This window comes from Hemitrygon akajei, chromosome 4 (assembly GCF_048418815.1).
Source record: "Hemitrygon akajei chromosome 4, sHemAka1.3, whole genome shotgun sequence".
NCBI classification, from domain to species: domain Eukaryota; kingdom Metazoa; phylum Chordata; class Chondrichthyes; order Myliobatiformes; family Dasyatidae; genus Hemitrygon; species Hemitrygon akajei.
The window spans coordinates 162704522-162727046 of record NC_133127.1 but is presented as its reverse complement, the minus strand read 5'-3'; the positions used below and the strand labels follow the sequence as shown (position 1 = coordinate 162727046).

Genomic DNA, 22525 nt, shown 5'->3' with positions numbered 1-22525 from the left:
CATCAAAACATGAGCTCTCTAGTGCCAAGAGGTTAATTTGATTCTGTAACTTTGCCCCTCAAGTGGATGGTAGAATATAGAGTCAAAGGTAATCTGAAGAGAATAAAATTGAATTATCTAGAATCACTGTTTGTTTCATGGCCAGAATTGACTTGATGATCAGAAAGGTAGAAAGGTCTCTTTCTGTGCTGTATTACTCTATATCAGAGGTTCACAGACCCCCCCCCCCAGTTAGTTAAGGCTCATTGGCATTAAAAAAAGTTTTGTATGGTTCTTTAAGCAGAACTGCCCATTCAAGAGCATTAATTGGCTTGAATAGTGCAAATCTGGTAGTAACAACAGGAATTGCTGGCTGATCTGTGGAAAAAAAGATTGATGGCTTTTCATCAGAATTAGACATTGTTGCAATTAAACCACTGCTGACGTTCCTGTTGTAATAAAGCACATGGATTAAAGATGACACCACTGGTTTTGTTTGCCAATTTGGAATGCCTAGTGTTGCCAACACTTAATGTGGCAAAGTGGAAGTATATTCATTTTGAGCAGGATCATATTGATTTACCATACTTGAAAAAAGTATTATGGAGACATTTAGGGCACTTGGATTCAATGCTTGGAGGCATTGACACTGAATTTACTGTGAAATTCAGTGCCTCCGAGTGCCCTTTGAATACAAATTGGAGATGTAGGAAACGCTAAGTTGGTTGAGAAAGGATCAAAAACAGTCATCATTTTGAAACATCAGTTTTGTACAGTTCGATATCTACGGAATGCTTCCAGCATTTTCTCCTTAAACACTCCAGAGAACAGTACTTAGCTTGTAGGCTCCCACTTTAAATGTCCACTTACGTCATCCATACGCAACGTATGCGTGACGTATAGAGTGCATGCATCGTGCGTTTGGAATGCGGCAGGCTGTCCGCGTTGCCTCGCGGGAGATGTAGTCAACTGTCTGCCCCTTTGATTTCTGAGCGTCGTAATTTTCCAGCGCATTGACTACAATTCCCGGCAGGCTCTCGCGCAGGTCATGCCGGAAACGACGCAGCTCCCAGCCGCTGGGTGATCAGCCTTCTCTCCATGCGCCATGTTTGTTTGAGAGAGGGAAGAAAATGACAGGACGGGCGGCTGCAGAGGGATTGTCCTGAGGAGAGGGCAGGCAGAATGATCATTTAAAGAGCTCTGCTACCGGAATATGAAAGGGACAACTTCGTGCTTCTTTTTCTGTCGGCGCTTGAATTGTTGAGTACGGACGGTGCAGCTGTCTGTTTTCAAGGATAGCTTCAGTATCCAACTTGCGGCGGAGCAAGTTCGGGTCTGCTGCCGATTTTGAACTTGACGACGATTCTCCACCTCTCCAAGTGGCTCTCTCGCCTTCTCTTTGCGGAGACCACCGGCCATAATTTTTTTTTAAAATTTTCCGGTCTTTTCCTTCTGCGCGAAACCTCAACTCGAGCTGCATTAATTCGGAAAGATTTGAAGACCGAACTCGTGTGGTTGGTTTTGCTTTCTTTGATTTCAATCCGGATTGTTTGGAAGGAGTTGGCAGATTGAACGGAGAGTTCTGCGGATAAAACAGGGAGTGATTGTTGATAGACGGATACAATTAAAAATGTCAAGCTGTATACCGGCGGACATGGTAAGAGACATGTACACATTACATTTTCATACTGGTCTCACTCGCTCGTAGTTCACTAACCTAATCTTTACGTCCCAACACCTCAGTAGTGGGGATAAGAAGAAACAGAAACGCACTTGCTAAATGGTGGTGGCAGCGTTTCAAAGAGAAGATTTAGTTCAACTTCGTAATAAGGAAACTCTTTTCAGTTTCCATTTGTAACTGACAGCATTTTTTAAAAAGCTGCCTAATCATGTAATTCAATCATGCGTTGCATGTGGTAAAGTTGCTTTTATAAAAAAAGTCCTTATTTTGAAGTATCGATTGAGCTTGAACCCGAGAGTACATTAGCAGAGAACTGGGTGGCGCGAAGATGCATTTATTTGCTCTGCAGTTTATGTGTCGAAAACTGCTGATAGGGTCTTGATGAAGCGTATTCTGTCGAATTATTCTTACCTTCAAATTTTAATGAAGTTTGTGTGCAAAAGATTTTGGGGAGGCGGGGTGGCTCAAATGAAAGAATATTTAGTTAAGGGATTATTGAAGTTTAACAGATCCGGCTAATCTGTTTCTTTCCTTTCGATCCACAAATTCACTATTTCAAGGTAAATATATGAATGAAACCTGAGCGTATTTCCTTCATATTTAAAATGTAGTGGCCGTTAATTATCTCTTGGTAGGAAATTATGTTCTGTTCGTTTTCTGCTGAAGCTTTGTTTTGGTTACCGGTTGGTTGCTCGTTCTTCATCGTTAGGCACAGAAAGGGAGAAATGAAGCTTATTTGAGTGTATCCGTAACTGCAGCAGACATGGAACCAATGTCAATTAAATGTCTTTTAATATTTGCTTTTGAGGCTGAAGTAAGGCTAAGCAATTATAAACCCAATATATTTATTTATAATAATAACCAAAGGTATTATCAGTAATGACAAATAATCAACATGTTCTATTTCACAAGAAGCTCAGATGCCAAACATATTTCTTTGCTGCGTTGTATTACTGAAAACTATCTAATCAAACCTATTAATGTGTGACCAATCCATAGCAGTACATTCATATCAAGTATAAGATCAGAGTAATGTGTTTGGTAGTGTTCATATTTACTGAGTAGTTGTATTTACAATAGAAATGGCAGCAATAGAGCCACCTTTAACTCATGACAGATTACCTGGGTAGTGTAAATAGCTAAAGATATAGTAGTCCAAATATTTTAAAAAGTGACTTGCGATGCTGAGCAGGTAATAAAAAACTACTAAAAATCTGTAATAGAATCAGAAATGATTGGAAATACTCTGTGGGTCATGCAGCATCTGTGGAAGAAGAAACAGCTACTGAAACAGTTCTGATCAACAGTGTTCAACCTGAAAAGTTAACTTTTTCTGTATATTTCAAAGAAAGCATTTTGACAGATTGCCACGTCATTTGTCTTGCTTTTAAGTTACTAAGTCAGTGGAGAATAGGCTGTTATTTAGTATAACGTTGGATATAACTAGTGTTGTTATTTCACAGATCAAACTGTGTTTTGTACAAGGCTGAAAAGATATACATTGTAATGTGAATAAGTGTGCATTATCAGTATACAGAGATCTTTATGATCTAACTACTCTAATTTTGGAAATTTGCTGCTAACAGAAAGCATACAATTTCTGGTTACTAAGGTGTATTGCATCTTGTAAGGGACTGCATTAAGTTTCCAGTTGAAGACAGATAATCATGTTTATTTCATGTTGTAAATAACTTCCAGGCAAATTACATTTTTTCACTCTCTCAGGATGTCTTGGGCAACTTGCATTCAATTAAGTTGTGTTTTGGAGCATTTGTTGATTTATATAAAAAAACCGAACAAATGAAGCTGAGATGACAATCTCTTTTATTAATGTTGAGAGGTAATTGTCCAGAGAACCAGGGGATAGCTCCTTTGCCATATCCAAAATCGTTTTTTTTTGCATTCCGGTATTCCTGATGGAGTAGACAAAATCTTGGCTTCAGTGCAGGCTCTTTCAGGGTCCTGAAAATTTTGCATTATCTGTTAAAAGTCTGTGGAATGGGATTTTATCATTCTCACATTGATGTAGGAACTGTCCACTCTGTTACAAGATGATTTCTGCAGCAGCCAGATATGAATTAAAATCACTGCAGATATTTTCAAGTTACTGCTAGTATTTATTTACTAAGAGACATGCCTGAAAAATCAATTGTTTCAAGGCTTGCTCCTTACTCCTGATGTAAAAGGAATTCAGACAGTTGATTGTAGTTCACATACTTCCTTCTTCCTTGTCACTTTATGACAATTGTAAGTTATTTTACTAGCAATCACTTCTAGTAATGTATTTAAATCTCAAAACTCAGGAAATAAATTTCAAATATTGAATGCTTAAAGATTTATAATTTAAAGATTATTGCTAAAATAAGTGATTATTTTCACATTGTAAATTTATTGCAATTCATTGTAAATGTATCACAATTTCAAATTGCAAATTTAAAATTATGGTACATTTCTTTAGCAAGATGACAAGAAGAAATAATATGGGCTAGAACTGTGTGATTCTTTTTTAAACTTCAGAAGCAAGAACGAATGCAGTGAGTCTAGAGAGATTAAAGTCTATTTTTGATTTCTGTAAAGATCCTATAATAAAGATCAAGGGATTGGAATTGAATTTTGTGTTCTTAGCTGATGCAAAATGTTTTGTCTTCAGGTCTGTGTAGTGTTTGGAGATATCCTTATGGCACAAGTAATTTGAGGATTTGTTACTCCATTTAAGGATAAGCTAAGCCGTGTTAGTTATACAGAGAAAAGGCAGCTTCCATGAGATGTACTTCAGTTTTTGTTATTAAGGTAGGGCGGAGGAGCAAGAAGAACCTATCTGAAATGGTAATAGTCAAATTCATTTCTAACTACAGTATATGGTCTTTTAAGTGGTTAATCAATTAGGTTAAGGGGCTAAAGTATCCCAGTACATAACTTTGTCAAGTGTCAGTTATGAGCAATTTGTGGTGAACATTGTTCAAGGGACAACTTGAATTTTTTTTTGTTTGAGCATTAATATTTTACTTTCTATGACAGTTATTGAAAGTTATATTTTCATGATAAGGATGTAATGCTGAAGCTTTATAATGCACTGGTCAGAAAGCACTTGGGGTGTTATGAGCAGGTTTGAACCTCTTATCTAAGAAAGGATGTGCTGTCATAGGAGAGGGTTCAGAGGAAGTTCATGAGAATGGTTCTGGGAAGCAAAGGGTTAATGTATGAAGAACATTTGATGTCTCTGGGCCTGTAGTTGCTGTTCTTTAGAAGAATGAGGAGTGAATTTCATTGAAACCAACCAAATATTGAAGGTCCAAAATAGAGTGGAGGTGGAGAGAATGTTTCCTATAGAGGGAGAGTCTCCAATCAGAAGGCACAGACTCAATAGAAGGATACCCCTTTAGAACAGATGAGGAATTTATTTAGCCAGAGGGTGGTTAATCTGTGGAATTCATTGCCACAGTTGGCTGTGGAGGCCAAATAATTGGCTATACTTAAAGCAGAGGTTGATAGATTCTTGATTAGTAAGGGTGTCAGAGGTTACGGGGAGAAGGCAGGAGAATGGAATTGAGAGGAATAATCCATCAACCATGATGGAATGGCACAGCAGACTCAGTGGGCCGAATGGCCTAGTTGTGCTCTTGTGTTTGGATACCAAGAACAAGGCAAAGGAGGAGAGAATGTGAAATTGACATTTTAAGAATTATGTCAATGGTTGCTTGCAATATTCCCTCTGTGCTGACCAACAAATTTTTACACGGCCTGAAGACTGTGGCACTCTGAATTTTTTTTGTAATATGCATACTATGAATGTTTAGAATGAAAATTGAAAAATCACATTTTTTGAACTGACATAAACCGCAGTTCACAACACAATAAACAACTGACAGGCACAATGGCAAAAGCAAAGTATTTTGACTAGAGATTGTTGTTCATCGGTTGTTCTGTGTTTAGTGTTACAATTTGTAATAGTGTTGTAACTTGAGACATGTTAGTACATTGAGCTCTGAAATCTTTCAAAGTAAAGATGGCACGTTTATTATTTAAAAACATTATGGATTATATTCATTAAAATAATTACAGGTTATTTCACAATCATGTTAACATTTCAAATTAGCATAATTTTAATTTCATTTGTTCCATTTCCCAGCACTGTGGGAACCACTCAGTGTTAGGTGGCATTTGTGGAATGTTAACATACTTGGTCAAATAAATTTTATCTTCCATCTTGCATTGTTGGCTAACCTTTTTCTGCTCTGATGATTTTATCATAAGGCTGGGAAATTTGCCCTGGAGCCTGTGCTGCTTTAAGTGAGGTGTAAACATGACAGTCCCTAATTGAATATACGTAGAGGTGGGGGGGAAGAAGAGTGAATCGATGGCTTTAGTTAGTAGTTATGCTTATGTTATTTAAGTTGATTTTATTCATTTTTAGTACATGGGTGTGTTTTTGTACCTTTTTTTATATTTAAAAATTTTTAAAAATTGTTCTTAGAAGTACTGAAGACCCCTAACTAGTATAACTATGACAGCTCCTAACTGGAAGCTCGGCTTCTGTTGGAAGCCCAAGCTGGAGCAAATAACATGGTCCAAGGGTGTTCAGTTTTGAGGCAATGGAAAGTCTCTCCATTACTGTCCTTTTCTTAACCATTAAGAGATAATGTCAGTCGAGTTGCATGCAAGAAAACCAGCATTGTAATCCAATCTGCTATGATATTCAAGATCAGAGATGTTATTGAAATTGCTAACCTTCCAGTGAGAATTTGAATGAAATCTTAGTTCTTGTGGATATCAAAGGTACTGTGACCTTGTTAAAGAGAAAGCAGTTCGCGTGTGGACCTATATTTCTCTCAGCCAAAATCACAAGGAGGAGGGCGCGCAGTGTACAAAATGTATTTTCTTAGACAAGTATTTGTACAGTCAAGTTAATCTTATTGTTCCTTATTTTGCAATATTTAGTTTTGTGATGTATAGTAATTTTGGCTTTGCACTGTATTGCTGCCACATAACAGCAAATTTCACATCATTTAAGTTAGTGTTAATAGTTCTGATTCTGACCCCTCAAGTGTGCTCTACTATCTTGGGTAATTTCAATATACCTTCTGATGTGCATTGTTATCTGCCCCATATAATCTTTCATCCCCTTGTTTATAAAAATTCTTCCCTCTCTACCCTAAAAATGTTCAAATACTTTCTTCCTGAAAAGATGATGTAAACTGTTTCATTGGCTTATCACCTTCTGGGGAAAAGAGTTTATTCTTGTCTGTATCTTATTTTTAAAGCATTGAACTCTTTATTAAAGATTTTTGTGTTAACCCGTTCATAGTCCATTTTGATAGAAAAGAGTCAAAATATCTTTACATAATTTTGAAAAGTTCTCAAATTTTTTTTACAACCAGCAAACTGTTGTAATGTTGAAGATAGTGGTTTATATGCAAGAAGCTCCCATAAAGAACAATTGTCATAATAACTGAATATATTCATTAATGGATAGCTATTGACCAAGGTATGGGGAATAACTTCCTTGCTCATTGTTGGTATAGTTTTGATGTATTTTTTGACCTTCATGGATAACAGGGCTTAAATTCTATATCAGATCTGAAAGATGGCATAACTAACAGTGAATTTTTGTGCAGAATAACAAAATTGACACCAAGCTACCAAGATGGGAGACCACAAGATTTGGAGGTTCCCCCAAAGTTTTCAAATAAGATTCATGTTTTTGCTATTAATGAAGGAGTGTAAGGAGACAATGAAGAATGGGCCAGATTTGGAAGAGTGACTAGAAGGAAATGTGACTTAATCTGATTTAAGATTGGAGAGTTCAGGATGAATCTTGGCTGAGTGGAGTTTATTTTGATGTAATACTTTTCAGTGGAGTTGAGTTTGCAGAAGCTAATCATGCACCACGTTTAGGTACATAAAATTTAGACTTTAGCAGGAGTGACCTGGGATAAATACCCCTCTGATATTTTATTTGCTCATTATATGAAGCATATTACTTTTGCTCTGATCAACTTCTATTTTGATTATGATCAGGAAGAGAATATATTGCTACTTAATCCTTTCCTTTTCATGTATAGCATGTGGGCATCCGGCAGCATATCTATCACCTCCCAGTTTCTTTTGCTATTTCCACTCTTCCTCTGCATCTGCCTATAACCTTTCCTCAGCTGAACCCACATATCACTTGCTGGCTTTTACTCCACTCCTCCTTTTCATCGTTTTATATTGGTTATCTACCTTCTATCTTTTAGTCAAAATATTGACTGACTCACTGAGTTTCTCCAGCATGTGTGTAGCTTCAGCTTTTGCTGTCTGTACTTGGCTATGAGAAAGTGGTGCTGAGATGCTAGCTTGAGATTGACTGCAATCCTCTGTGATGCTACAAGTGGTTATTGGGTGGTGAATTCCAATGATTCAACTCAGTGAAGTGATGGCTTGATATTCTGTGGGCCGACTGCCCCTGGCAGATCTGATGGTTTAAGCGGTGTTGTGGGAGTAGTCAAGTTGATTAACTGCAGAAAATTTTGAGTGAGGTGCTAAGTTGCTTGAATATTTTTGCTTATGCAGCTATTCAGGTAAATGAAGAATTCCTTCACAGGCTTAACTGGGGTTTGAAGATGGTAGATGGAGTTTGATGAATTAGCTGAGTTATTTACCACAGTATATCTAGACATATAATTAGGCTTTAAATTTTTGTGAAAAGAAAAGAACAATCAGAATTTCAGGTTATTCTGTTTTGTAGCATTCTGATACACAAGCTCCATTAATTAATGCCTTGTATTGAAACTTTGGTAGTGTTATTTTCCCAGTGTCCTTACAATAAAAATCAGCATCCTGATTGCTGCAACATTATGCAGTTCTGTTTCATTTATGAACCCTCACCACCACCCTTGCCTTTATGCTAATGTTTATCATTCTTCAAAAGTGAACCACTTCATGTTCTCCTACATTCCACTCCATTTACTGACATTTTGCCCACTTGTTTCGCTTTAAATTTTTTGGTTCTCCTATGGCTGATACCATTTTACAGAACTCTAATAAGCTTCTCAGCCGTGATTGCCTTTCGAGGGTCATGTGATAATGCTTGATGAGATTATAACTTACAAAACGTTCTTCTATTACTTAATTGAATTCAATGTTTTTCCAATAACCAGTTCACAACCATTGCATCCTCTATGTCTGCCCACTCTTAGAATTAGAGGACATTAGCCTTTAACATTCTCAGTTTAGTTGACACTAATTGTCTTGTTATGGTGAAGGTATTAATTCTTCTATAGTATTATTTGGGTGTTGTATCTTTTAATGTAAAAATTGATACAAAACATGTTTAACTCCTGTGCTGCTTACCAGACTACACCCCATCTATGTTCACTTTAACCTAACTTTCTGTGAACTTAAACTGGGTTTGTCAGCATTGGTATTTTTCTGTTGCCTTTCTCTTTATTTTATTTTTTGTCCTCCACTCGATTCTAAATATCCCACTTTTTAGACCTAAAGTGAACTTTTACCACTATATATTTTCAATAACTTCTATTTTTCACAATTGGTTCATTTCTTCTATCCGCTCTCCTCATCATACTTTTGTCTCCTTCATTATTTGCCCCTGCTTATCTATTTTCTTATCAGCTAATCTGTCTATTCTATTTTCATTCTTTCGTAATTTCACTTATTGAAGTTTAACCCAGTTGCTTCAAGTCTAATTTTTTTAAACTTTTAAGACGAATGCTAAATTCTATATAATTACTGCTTTCTCAGGGATCTTCTGTTCTGAAATCCTTTATTAAACTTGTCCTTTATGTGTAACCAGAGTCAAATAGCCTCCTCTTTGTTTGCCTCCATAATGCATCTGAAGTGCACTCTGAATTCATGCACGTGTCTATTGTTTCCAATTTGATTAATTCAATTTACATAAATTAAAATAATAATGTCCTATTTTTATCCAACCCATTATTTTGTCATTTAGACTTTTATACTTCCTACAGGTTGAGTAGGAAGGGGGAGGGGTTTGTACATTGCTCCTACCATTATCTCTTTTCCCCAACCAGTAAATTCTTAAATGGATTTTATCATTTGAGGCTAAATGGCCTCTTATTTCACCACCTATTAATAATGATACACATCCACACTTTATTTCCTACCTGTCCTCTAAGCCTACAAGCTTACATCTCTAAATATTGCATTCCATATTTTGATCATCTTGTTTGTGTGTCTTCATAATTGCTGTTAAATTATGTCTTTACTTGTGTTGCCAGTTCATTTAATGTTTTGGTTAGTATATACATTTAGCTAGATAATTCTTTATTTCATCTTTTTAACACCTTTTCTCAAATTGATGGGTAATCTGTTGCGCCTCCATTTGCTTATGCTCTTTCTAGTCTTTATCTTTTGCTTTCTAATTCACTTACAATTTTGTTTCTTTTCCTGCTTCCCAGCTTGGGTATCCATCCAGCATGCTAGTTTTCATCCTTCTCAACAACACTAGCAATTGCCCCCACAAGGAAGTAGTATTGTCTGTGTTAACTGATCAGTTTGTAGAAGTTCTACATTCCTAGGAACAGTCTCAATGCCTCAGGATTTTAAATGTCACCTTATTCTTACACCAGCCTTTGCATTTAGAACAGCACCGGGACATGCCCTTCAGCCTGTGGTGTCTGTGATGACTATGATGTAATTTAAAGGCACATCAGTGATAAACCTAAATTATGTTTAAATGTCCCTGGGGGAAAAAACATTCTGACTAAATAACCTTCTGATATATCTCAATTTTATATACATACTGCCCTTCAGCCTCTACTGCAGAGAGTTCGTCTGATGCTCTTTTATCCAGGCAACATCCTAGTGAGCTACTTCTGTGCCCACTCCAAAGCCTCCATATCATTTTTATAAGTTGTAGCAATTGGAATGGCATTCAGTAACTAGAACTTCACAATATTGGGAAGTTTATCTGCAGTAACTCACTTTTCATATCCTTTCCAACTCAAAAGTCACCTTCCTATAATTGTTTTTGCCTAATAATCAACTCAATGTCAGACTTTATTCATTTCTATCACACTTCTTTTCAAGTCTTTTGTGCAGCAACTTACTGTAAGTCTTCTCGAGGTCCAAATGCACAGCAACCCGTATTCTGCTAGCTACATCCCAGAACTGAGATTTGTGAAATAGGATTTTCCTATAATAAATCATATTGACTCTGTCCAGTCATATAATTTATTTGTTATCCTATAACCACTTCCTTAATAGTTTTAGAACTTTTTTACTAATGTCAGACTGATCATCTTTGTTCCTTGTTTTTGTTTCTTAAACTGAAGAGATAGATTTGCTACAAATATTTGATAACAAAAAGTTTATATAAATTCTGACATTTCATTATTTCTCAATATCTCCGGTTTACTCTGTAAAGGACCCACGTAAGTATATCTATATTTTTCCATATGTGCTACCCTTGCTAATCGATTCTAGTTTTGCACTTTTCCTTTGCTCATCAGTGCCATGGTTACTCTGCCACATTCTAAAAAGGTTGCCATTCCTCAGGCTTATTTCTTTTTTGACAATATTTTGTGCATTTTCTTTAATATCTTTAACCTCTTTTGATAGCCATACCCAGCCACTTTAAATATATCTAGTAAACAATATATTAATTCTTTAAATATTAGCCAATCTAGTTTACTGTTACAACTATTTTCAGTTTCCCATTCTACTGTAGCTCATGTTTAATGCACAAAACTTGATCTATTTTAGATTTAAAGCCCGGCATAATATTAAATTTTATTTATTATATAAAACTTCATATTGCGTTCAGTCTTCCTTAAAGCTCCCTTAACTACCAGAACACCTATTAATATTTTATTGTGTAATACCACATTGAAATTAGCCTGTTCTTCTATTGGTTTCTCAACATGCTAATCTAGATAACCATCTCTTATATACTTAATGAAAAATGCTGCTTATTTGTTTTACCCAATTTGTATACAAATGAAGAGGCCCCTATGGTTATTTCATTATCTTTGTTAGATCCACTAGTAATTTTAAACGTTGTCCTGTGTTAACAATTTTTAGCCTCTTACCATTTCTTAAATCTACCCAAACTGACTCGATTTGATTTTCTGAGCTCAAGTCCTTTCCCTTTACTGCAATTCAGTTCCCTAATCTTATTTTTCCCATGTCAATTTGAACATACTTGACTCAGTAACTCAAAGACTATCATTCATGTAGCTCTACTTTTAAATTTGGGTTTTAGCTATTTGTATCCCTTCATTTGAATGTCCTTCGTCCTGTCTGGCATTGTATCTTACATGGAGCATGATGACTAGATCTTCCACCTGCCGGTTTACTTTCTCTCTCCCCCCCCCCCCCCCCCCCACTGCAATTTCCTCTCTAGTTTTCTTTCTGATTCTGAGGGGATGAACTTGACCCTGGTATGGGCACGATGCATCACCCGCCTTGCAGCTGAAGAGATACAATTTACCGAGGTAATAAAATCACAAAATACTTGGATTAATCAGTAGATCAAAAGAGATTCAGAGTTAACATTTCAGGTCATCTGCCTTCTCATACCTGTCTTAAAATATTTATTTTAAATATAGCAATGTATTGTTGTAGTTGCCATGCCTCCCCAAGTTCTTCTGTCTGTCAAAGCACACACATCTTGGATAGTGCTCTCAGAGGAAGCAATGCTTAAACTATGTTGATTTGATTAACTATTTCAACTCATTTAAACATTAGAATAGAAGCATCTAAATTTATTATTTGAAACAAAATCGTCCGCAAATATACCACAATTTTTACATCTGCTTGCTGCTTTTGTATTGTATGTAGGAATAATTAAATTGTGACTTGGATCTGTATTATCACTTTGAGACAGTTTAGTTAAATAATACCAGCCTTTTTATTTTGCCCCAGCCTCCTTATAATTTAGAAGTAGCTACATAATGTCTGTGTATGCACTACTCTTCAGTTGGTTGGTGGAGGGGAGAGGGGTGGGGGGGGGGGGGGGGGAGAGAGAGGGGTGGAGAGGTGGGTGGGGATGAGGGTTGGGGGGTGGCTGAGTTAAACAGTCAAAATGTGATCATCAATGGGTTGTATTGAATGTAATTTGTTGGTGTTGCAATAAAAATCAGTGATTTTAAAAAAAGAAGTAGCTACATAAAATTTTAAGTACTTGTGGATGTGGATTCCTAGAGAGAAACAAAATGGGAATAAGCTCCCAGGACTGAGGTGGCTAGCATGAGGGGGGACAGTTTTAAGGTGTTGGAAGTAGGTACGGAGGAGATGTCAAGGGTAAGTTTTTTTTTAATGCAGAGAGTGGTGAGTGTGTGGAATGGGCTGCCAGTGATGGTGGTCGAGGCAGATACAGTAGGGTCTTTTAAGGGACTCCTGGATGGGTACATGGAGCTTAGAAAAATGGAGGGCTAGGTAATTTCTAAGGTAAGGACATGTTCGGCAAAGCTTTGTGGGCCGAAGGGCCTGTATTGTGCTATAGGTTTTCTGCGTTTTTCTATGTTTCTAACCCATTGAGTTCATGTTGACCATTATGAGTTGAATTCTACCCTAATCCATTTTATTCTCCCCATATTCCCATCAACTCTATCTCCTCCCCCCTCCCCCCGAACCCTCACCCCTAGAGATTCTACAATGCAGATTCGTACCAGGGAAAATTTATAATGAGTAACTTATTTAACGGCCTGCATGTTTTTGAGGTGCGGAAGCACTCTGAAGAAAGGAAGAATATGTTGAATCCTTATAGGTAGCACCAGAATTCAGGGTTAAATAATTGGAACTGAGCCATTCTGTTGCTATGTGTTTGATTTAGTTCAGAATTTTTTTATGAAGTTGGAATGTTAATAACTTCATGTAGATGTAATCCTAGTGTAGGGACTTTATTAAGATTTAGTGAGAAAGAAGGACATACCTGCTGTAACTTTTCCCTTTGATTCATTTTCATGATATTGGTGTTATATGACTTTATTCTCCTTTTCATGATGAATAGAAGGTCTATACTTTTGAGCCCAATTTCAGAGTGTAGTACAGCTGAAGCATAGCTTTGTCAATGGTGCCATCTTTTGGATGATATGTTGAACTATGTTAACTGTCTTCTCAGATGCACTTGGAAATCTCAAGATACTTTTCAAAGAAAGTGAGAATTGTCCCTATAAATACTTATTCTTCAATCAACATGACCATAAATTAGATTATCTTGCTGCCACTTTTTTCTTGGAGTCTTGGCATGTGCAAATTAGCTATAAAAATTTCCTTACAGCAGTGATCATACTTTAAATTAACATTTTTTGGAAAAATAACAGGTTATGAAAAATGATCAAAATGTGTAAATTCTTAAGTAAGTCTTCATAATTCATTTTGGGAATATCAGCTTTAAAAGCAGTGCAGTATTACAATTTTAAATTTTCAACACTGCTCTGGGATAATAAACAAGAGTATCTGCAGATACTGGAATTCTAAAGCATCATACACTCAGCAAATCAGGCAGCATCTATGGAAAAGAGTGAACACTTGACACTTCAAGCTGAGACCCTTCAGGACTTTTGTGTGTTTGTGATTAGAATATATTTTGTAATAAATATATTTGAATTAGTGTCCTTAATGATGGATGTTGCCTTTTGAGAATAGTGGTGAATATAGCTTAAACAAAACACTAACTCCAGTACTCAGAGAATAGTAGTGACATTTTAGATTTAAGTAGTGATCACATTTTCTCTGAAACCCCACATCTAGATCACACAGTGTGTATGATTATATTGACACACCTGTATCTCTTGTCTGTGAAACTATTATGTTCATATCAATATATTTAAAGTCAAGCATATTTAATCAGTCAGGTTTATTATCACTGGCATACTGTGAATTTTTTTGTTTTTATGACAGCAGTATAGTGCAAGACATAAATTACAGTAACAATAAAAAATGTAAAATAAATGGTATAAGAGGAGTCATGAGGCAGTGTTCGTGGCTTCATAGACCATTCAGAAATCTGATGGTGGAGGGCAAAAAGCTGTTTCTCAAACGTTAAGTGTGCATCTTCATGCTCTTGTGGCTCTTCCCTGATAACAGCATGTCCCAGATAATAATCCTTATTTATGGATGCTGCCTTCTTGCAGCACCACCTTTTGAAGGTATACTTGATGGTGGAGAGGCTTGTGTCTGTGACGGAGCAGACTGAATCTCCAATCCTCTGCAGTCTCTTGTGATTCTGTGCATTGGATCCTCCATGCAACCAATCTGAATGCTCTCTGCTGTACATCTCTTGTAGTTTGAGTCTTCCATGACATCACATCTAATGAAGTAGAGCTGTTGGTATGCTTTCTTCATAACTGCATCAATGTGTTTGCACAGGGTAGATGCTCTGAGAGGATACCCAGGAACTTGAAGCTGCTAACCCCTCAATATTGACTGGTGTGGGTTCTCCTGACTTCCCCTTGCCATCAATTCCTTTGTCTTGCTGACATTGAGTGCAAGGTTGTTGTTGAGACACCTCTCAAAGAACCAATCTACCTCACTCCTGTTTATCTCCTTGTTGCCATCTGCGATTCTAATGGCATTGGCAACTTTATAGATAGTCCTAGAGAGTGCCAACTTTTTGTATGCAGCTCTCAAGGGAATCAAGTATTCCCATTAGGAACTACTACAACTGTAATCTGCAGACACAGACTGATTATAAATTAAAGTTTTCAAATGGGTACTTTTACAGGTGCATAAATTCTCATCCCAGAATATACACTAATTATCATGTCTGTATAGTTAAATAACTTTTTCCAAGTTGAAATAAAATAGAACTGCAAGACATTATTTGAAGCTTGATTCTAGCAACTTTATAACCTTTTGGAGATTGTATTTATTGCCCTTTTGGTCATATAGTTTTTGTTTTGTTTAATTTCATTCTTTAATAAAAAAACTGATTCCTTTGCGGTCAAGTGCAGGAAAGCAGCAACACTATTGTTTCAGTTGACAGCACTTAGATTAATCTCATGACAATTTGTAGACCAATCTTCAATCAGAATTGTAGGGTGAGTGCTTAAAAAGTTTCTCATATTTCAGTCTTTAATTACAACTAGATCTAAGGTAATTTAGAATTTATTAGCAAATTCAGATCCTCCTTTATAGAATACTTGAGAGAAACACAGTTAATTGGGAAAACTAATGTATTATGTATTTCTACTGCTAAAATTCTATTTTGACCCTTTATAAGCTGATTAAAGTTCCAAAATTTCCTTTACAAGAAAAAACATGCAAGCAATATGAAAGGGGCTCTCTCTCACACTTGTATGTCGGGAATTTCTACGTTTTTCTTTTATTATTGAGGTAAAATAGTATTGACAGCAAAGTAAATCATGAAGTTAACCTTTTTAAAAAAAAATCAATAGATGATAGGTGCAGGAGTAGGTCATTCAGCCCTTAGAGGTGGCATCACCATTCACTGTGATCATGGCTAATCATCCACAATCAGTACCCTGTTTCTGCCTTCTCCCCATATCCCTTGACTCCGCAATCTTTAAGAGCTCTATCTAACTCTTTCTTGAAAGCATCCAGAGAATTGGCCTCCACTGCCTTCTGAGGCAGAGCATTCCACAGATCCACAACACTCTGGGTGAAAAATTTTTTCCTCAACTCCGTTCTAAATGGCCTACCCCTTATTCTTAAACTGTGGCCTCTGGTTCTGGACTCCCCCAACATCGGGAACCTGTTTCCTGTCTCTAGCATGTCCAATCCCTTAATCTTATATGTTTCAATCAGATCCCCTCTCATCCTTCTAAATTCCAGTGTATACAAGCCCAGTCGCTCCAATCTTTCAACGTATGACAGTCCCGCCATCCCGGGAATTAACCTCATGAACCTATGCTGCACTCCCTCAATAGCAAGAATGTCCTTCCTCAAATTTAGAGACCAAAACTGCACACAATACTCTAGGTGTGGTCTCACCAGGGCCCTGTACAACTGCAGAAGGACCTCTTTCCTCCGATACTCAATTCCCCTTGTTATGAGGGCCAACATGCCATTAGCTTTCTTCACTGCCTGTTGTACCTGCATGCTTACTTTCAGTGACTGATGAACAAGGACACCTAGATCTTGTACTTCCCCTTTTCCTAACTTGACACCATTCAGATAGTAATCTGGCTTCCTGTTCTTAACACCAAAGTGGATAAACTCACATTTATCCACATTAAACTGCATCTGCCATACATCTGCCCACTCACCCAACCTGTCCAAGTCACCTTGCATTTTTATAACATCCTCCTCACATTTCACACTGCCACCCAGCTTTCTGTCATCTGCAAATTTGCTAATGTTACTTTTAATCCCTTCATCTAAATCATTAATGTATATTGTAAATAGCTGCGGTCCCAGCACCGAGCCTTGCGGTACCCCAGTAGTCACTGCCTGCCATTCTGAAAGGGACCCGTTAATTCCTACTCTTTGTTTCCTGTCTGCTAACCAATTTTCTATCCGTGTTGGTACCCTACCCCCAATACCATGTGCTCTAATTTTGCCCACTAATCTCCTATGTGGGACTTTATCAAAAGCTTTCTGAAAGTCCAGGTACACTACATCCACTGGCTCTCCCTTGTCCATTTTCATAGTTACATCCTCAAAAAATTACAGAAGATTAGTCAAGCATGATTTCCCCTTTGTAAATCCATGCTGACGCGGACTGATCCTGTTACTGCTATCCAAATGTGTCATTTCCTCTCTTATTATTGACTCCAGCATCTTCCCCACCACTGATGACAGGCTAACTGGTCTATAATTCCCTGTTTCCTCTCTCCTTCCTTTCTTTAAAAAGCAGGATAACATTCGCTACCCTCCAATTCACAGGAACTGATCCTGAATCTATAGAACATTGGAAAATGATTACCAATGCATCCATGATTTCTAGAGCCACCTCCATAAATACCCTGGGATGCAGACCATCAGGTTCTGGGGATTTATCAGCCTTCAGTCCCATCAGTCTACCCAACACCATTTTCTACCTAATGTGAATTTCCTTCAGTTCCTTTGTTACCCTAGGTCCTCTGGCTACTATTACATCTGGGAGATTGTCTGTGTCTTCCCTAGTGAAGACATTTAACTTGTCTGCCATTTCCTTGCTCCCCATAATAAATTCACCTGTTTCTGTCTTCAAGGGCCCAACTTTGGTCTTAACTAATTTTTTCCTCTTCACATACCTAAAGAAGCTTTTACTATCCTCTTTTATATTCTTGGCTAGCTTACCTCCGTACCTCATCTTTTCTCCCCATATTGCCTTTTTAGTTATCTTCTGTTGCTTAAAAGATTGGTTATATAGATCTAATAAGATAGGGTATATGTAAATATAATGGGCTCTCCTTTGGGCTAGATAATAAGTTTAACATTGGCATCAACTTTGTAATTTCAACTTCAGTTGTGGACATCAGAAGACTACATTAATTTTATTTCAGATGAAAGCTCAACAATATTTTGCACATACTTTTATCTGAATAATCTGCATTTTTTCTTTTGAATTTACTAAAGATAACCCACACCTGCAGAAGATGTGGGTTTTGTTGATAGAATTGGACACAGGCAATAAATCTTTAATCTGTGTAAAGATGGATGTTAACTGTTGCCTTGAACTGCCACAGACTTTAAGATATTTTCACAGCATTGTAAGAATGTAAAGTCCAGGCCTGCTTTTATTTAGCAATAGTTAGTGAATGACAATAAATTTCCAGGTGAATGTGGCACATGAAGATAACTTGAAGGTAGTAGTGTTCCTGTTCAATTCCTATTCTTAACCTGAGTGATGATAGGCACTGCTTTGGAGGTTGCAATTAATGAAGTCTAAATGAATTGCTCCATTGCATCTTTAGGTATGAGCCAAAGGTTGCAAATGGTGGTGAGTATTGAATGAGATGCCATGAAAACTACTTTGTTTTATCCTGAATGTTGTTTGAGTGTCTTGAGAGTTGTAAGAGTTGCTTTTATTCAGATAGGTGGAGTGTGTTCAGTGGGTGGTGGATAAGTTTTGAAAAGTTGAGGTCGATCACCTACTTGTAGTAACCCCAAGTATAATCTTCTCTTGTAGCAAGATTATGTTTATTGACTGGTGCAGTTATATTTCCACTTGGTGACTCAACTTTGATATGACAATGGTTAAAAGCCTTTCAAAAATTAGTTGAAGATTGTTAAATTACATGAAATTGAAAGTAATCATTGTCTGACTTGCACTCAGTATAAATGTTACTTGCCTGTTGTCTTCCCATGCCTGAATCTTGCTCAGGTCTTGCTGTTTGCAAGCTCAAGTTTTTTCATTATCTGAGCAATTGCAAATGGAATTGAATGTTGCAAACATCAGTGATCAGCTCCATTTCTGTCATTAGGGTGGAAGAAAGTCATTGATCAAGCTGCTGAAGAAACTTGTCTATAAGGCATTCCTGGGAAGAGTTCTATAAATGTCCAAGTGTTGAGATTAATGGTCTCCATAATCTGCTTGGTGCCAGGCATGATTCCAGTCAATGGAAAGACTGTTTCTGTATTCAGAATTTAGAATGAGCTTGAGGCCTCCTCCTGTGAAATGCCTTATTAATGGTTGATAGTTGTGTGGTATTTATTTTGCTTTGTGTTTGTCAACTTATCATTTTCTCAGTGCATATACTGTAGATGACTTTGAACAGCTTAACTATATGTAAGTCTTCATATGCAGTCCATCACCATCATTGATGATTGATGCTCCTGGGTGTATTTTTCCTGTAATTTTTTTTGCATTTCATGTTGTCATAGTTTTAATGTGATTCATTGATAATGAAATTGGTTAGCATGTATTTTAGCATGTGGTTTTTACTATTAAATATACACGGCTTACCATGATTTTCCCCAGATGTTTATGAGCATTGACGAGGCAGGATTTGACTGTTTATATGTTTGGGTGAATGCCAGTTAATCCATTCAATTTCTTTCATGTCGTTTTTCATAGCAGTTTTGATAAATCTGAGTAGTGTGATAGGTCAATTTAATTGAGTCCATTATTTCCTGTGGGTTAGTGCCATTGGCCATGCTGGTTGGGAATGAAGGATCTTCCCTGAACGTCAGTGATCCAGACAGATTTTTGTAACATATTCCTCTGATAATGGTTCTTTTATTTCTATTGACTTATTTACATTCCCCTGCTGCAGGCATAGGATTTGAATGTCTGCCTGGTTGAGGTTTCTGGATTGCTAGCCTGTTTAGCAACTATATCTAGATTCCAGTCACCAAATTATGATTGTGCTCACATTTCCGTATCTTTTACCTTTTTGATATTTTTGATAATGACTGATAATCTTAGCAATTAAAGAAATTGGTGAAATGCTATATTTTTTGGAGAAAGGAATATGGATTATTGTATGGTTTTTACCCAAGGTACTTTTGTAATATTATCATTTAAATTGGGACATCCGTCATTTTTGCAAAAAAAATACCAGTTCCAGAAGTGGCACAGCTAACAATATGAAACCACCAATAGTAAAAACTGTTCTATCAATATTGTGCAAAATTTGAATGCGGCATTTATTATTTAATGGATCTAATGAAGACTTGATCAGAAAGCTGAAAACTTGCTTGACTCCTGAATAAAATCTTCAAAGGTTTGGTTTTGTAAGCCCCAGACAAATTTTGTAAATCGTTTTCATTGGCTGGGAAATAAAATAATAAACTTAAATAACATTATGAAAAATCTTGATAGAAGACTAAGATACTCAAATGCTCACTTTAAGGTTTTAAAAATTCCTAATGCTAACATTTTAATCACTGGTTAAATTAAAATCAATAGAAGAGGACTATTATTTGAGCAGAATCACTAGTACAGTGGATTCTGGTTTACTGAACAGGGCAGCTGATTATTTAGGACAATGCTTAAAGAGTAAAAACAAATAAAAATGACCAGGACTCCCTTCGTTTATTTGGGAGACCATGCTGCTTAATTGGGACAGTCTACTGTTGCCAAACATTTTCTAGATGGTGTCAGTTGCATACATGTCGTGTGGCCGTTAGACACTACAATGTGCTTGGACGAACAGTTTTTAAATAGTGTCATTTGTGTGTTTGTGTTCAAAAAGCAGTGATATTTGTCACTGATAGGTGGTGAGTAATAAGCAGTAAGACGATTCAGAACTGTTTTACTCACCACTGTTTCAAGCATTCAGGCTTGGAGTTGTCAGAAACATTTGGGAGTGAAAATGAAACTACTTCACTACTTCAATGTAGTTAAGAACTACGATGAATTTGAAGATATCAACAGTCATCTTGAGTGCTACAATTAAAATGAAGATTTGGAGGATGCAGTTGTCGAAAGCACTGTTTGGAGGCAGCCACTATCTGCACTAGTGTTCTACTTTTGTTCATTTACAGTCAATCAAAAGAACATGTTAACGTGCACTGAATTTTTCTTTCGATAACTTTCTTTTTATGGTACTGTAGTAGTTGTGGTAGTGTTCTAATTTATTCTGTATTTCATTTACAGAAATTACAGAATTACAGAATTTAGATTCTGGTGTCTAAATTAACCAGAATCCACTGCATCAATGTTGTGAAGTTTCTACAACTTTGCAAGTTCTTTGGATTCCATTCAGTCAGTACTTGACTTTCAGCATGTATACATGGAAAAACTAAATTTGTTGGCATAAATGCTTGGGAACTCTTGGCACTTTTGGGATGGGATGGTAGGGCAGCAGTTAGCACAGTGCTTTACACACTCTGACTGTAAGATCGGGGCTCAATTCCAGCTGTTTATAGGAAGTTTGTATGTTCTTCCTGTGATCGTGTGTGTTTCCTCTGGCTGCTCTGTTTTGCTCCCACATTCCAAAGATGTGTGTTAGGGTTAGAGTTGTGGGCATGCTGTTTTGCACTGGAAGATTGACAATACTTGTGCACTGCACCCAGCATGTCCCAGAATTGTGTCACATTTCACTGTATAGAAACACAGAAAACCTACAGCACTAAACAGATCCTTTGGCCCACAAAGCTGTGCTGACATTATGATGGCAGAATTTAGTATTATTGGTAAGACTCTTGGCAGTGTGGAGGATCAGCAGGACCTTGGGATCCAAGTCCATAGGACAGTCAAAGCTGCTGCGCAGATTGACTGTGTGGTTAAGAAGGCATATGGTGTATTGGCTTTCATCAACCGTGGGATTGAGTTTAGGAGCCGAGCGGTAATGTTACAGCTATAAAGGATCCTGGTCAGACCCCACTTGGAGTACTGGTCACCTCACTTCAGGAAGGATGTGGAAACTACAGAAAGGGTACAGAGGAGATTTACCAGGATGTTGTCTGGATTGGGGAGCATGCCTTACAAGAACAGGTTGATTGAACTTGGCCTTTTCTCCGTGGAGCAGCGGAGGATGAGAGGTGACCTGATAGCGGTGTATAAGATGATGAGAGGCATTGATCATGTGGATAGCTTTTTCCCAGGGCTGAGATGGCTAACACGAGAGGACACGGTTTTAAGGTACTTGGAAGAAGGTACAGAGGAGATGTCAGGGGTAAGTTTTTTTTATGCAGAGTGTGGTGAGTGCATGGAATGAGCTGCTGGCAGTGGTGGTGGAGATGACTATGATAGGGTCTTTTAAGAGATTCCTGGATAGGTACATGGAGCTTAGAAAAATAGAGGGCTATGTTTAACCCTAGGTAATTTCTAAAGTAAGTACATGTTTGGCACAGCATTGTGGGCTGAAGGGCCTATATTGTGCTGTAGGTTTTCTATGTTTCTATGAACATGTCCTTACCTTAGAAGTTACCTAGGGTTACCCATAGCCCTCTATTTTTCGAAGCTCCATGTATCTATCCAGGAGATCGTATCCACCTCCACCACCATCACCGGCAGCCCATTCCACTCACTCACCACTCTCTCTGCGTAAAAGCAAACTTATCCCTGAC

At 37.3% G+C, this 22525-nt stretch overlaps 1 protein-coding gene across 1 annotated transcript in view; it reads left to right on the top strand.

Moving 5' to 3' along the window:
* The first annotated feature begins 1046 nt into the window (after positions 1–1046).
* Positions 1047–22525, top strand: part of ubl3a (ubiquitin-like 3a) — a 53342-nt gene continuing 31863 nt past the window's right edge. The window contains exon 1 of the mRNA XM_073043840.1: positions 1047–1636. Coding sequence (XP_072899941.1) covers positions 1610–1636 — 27 coding nt within the window. The 5' untranslated portion in view covers positions 1047–1609. The remainder of the gene's footprint in view (positions 1637–22525) is intronic.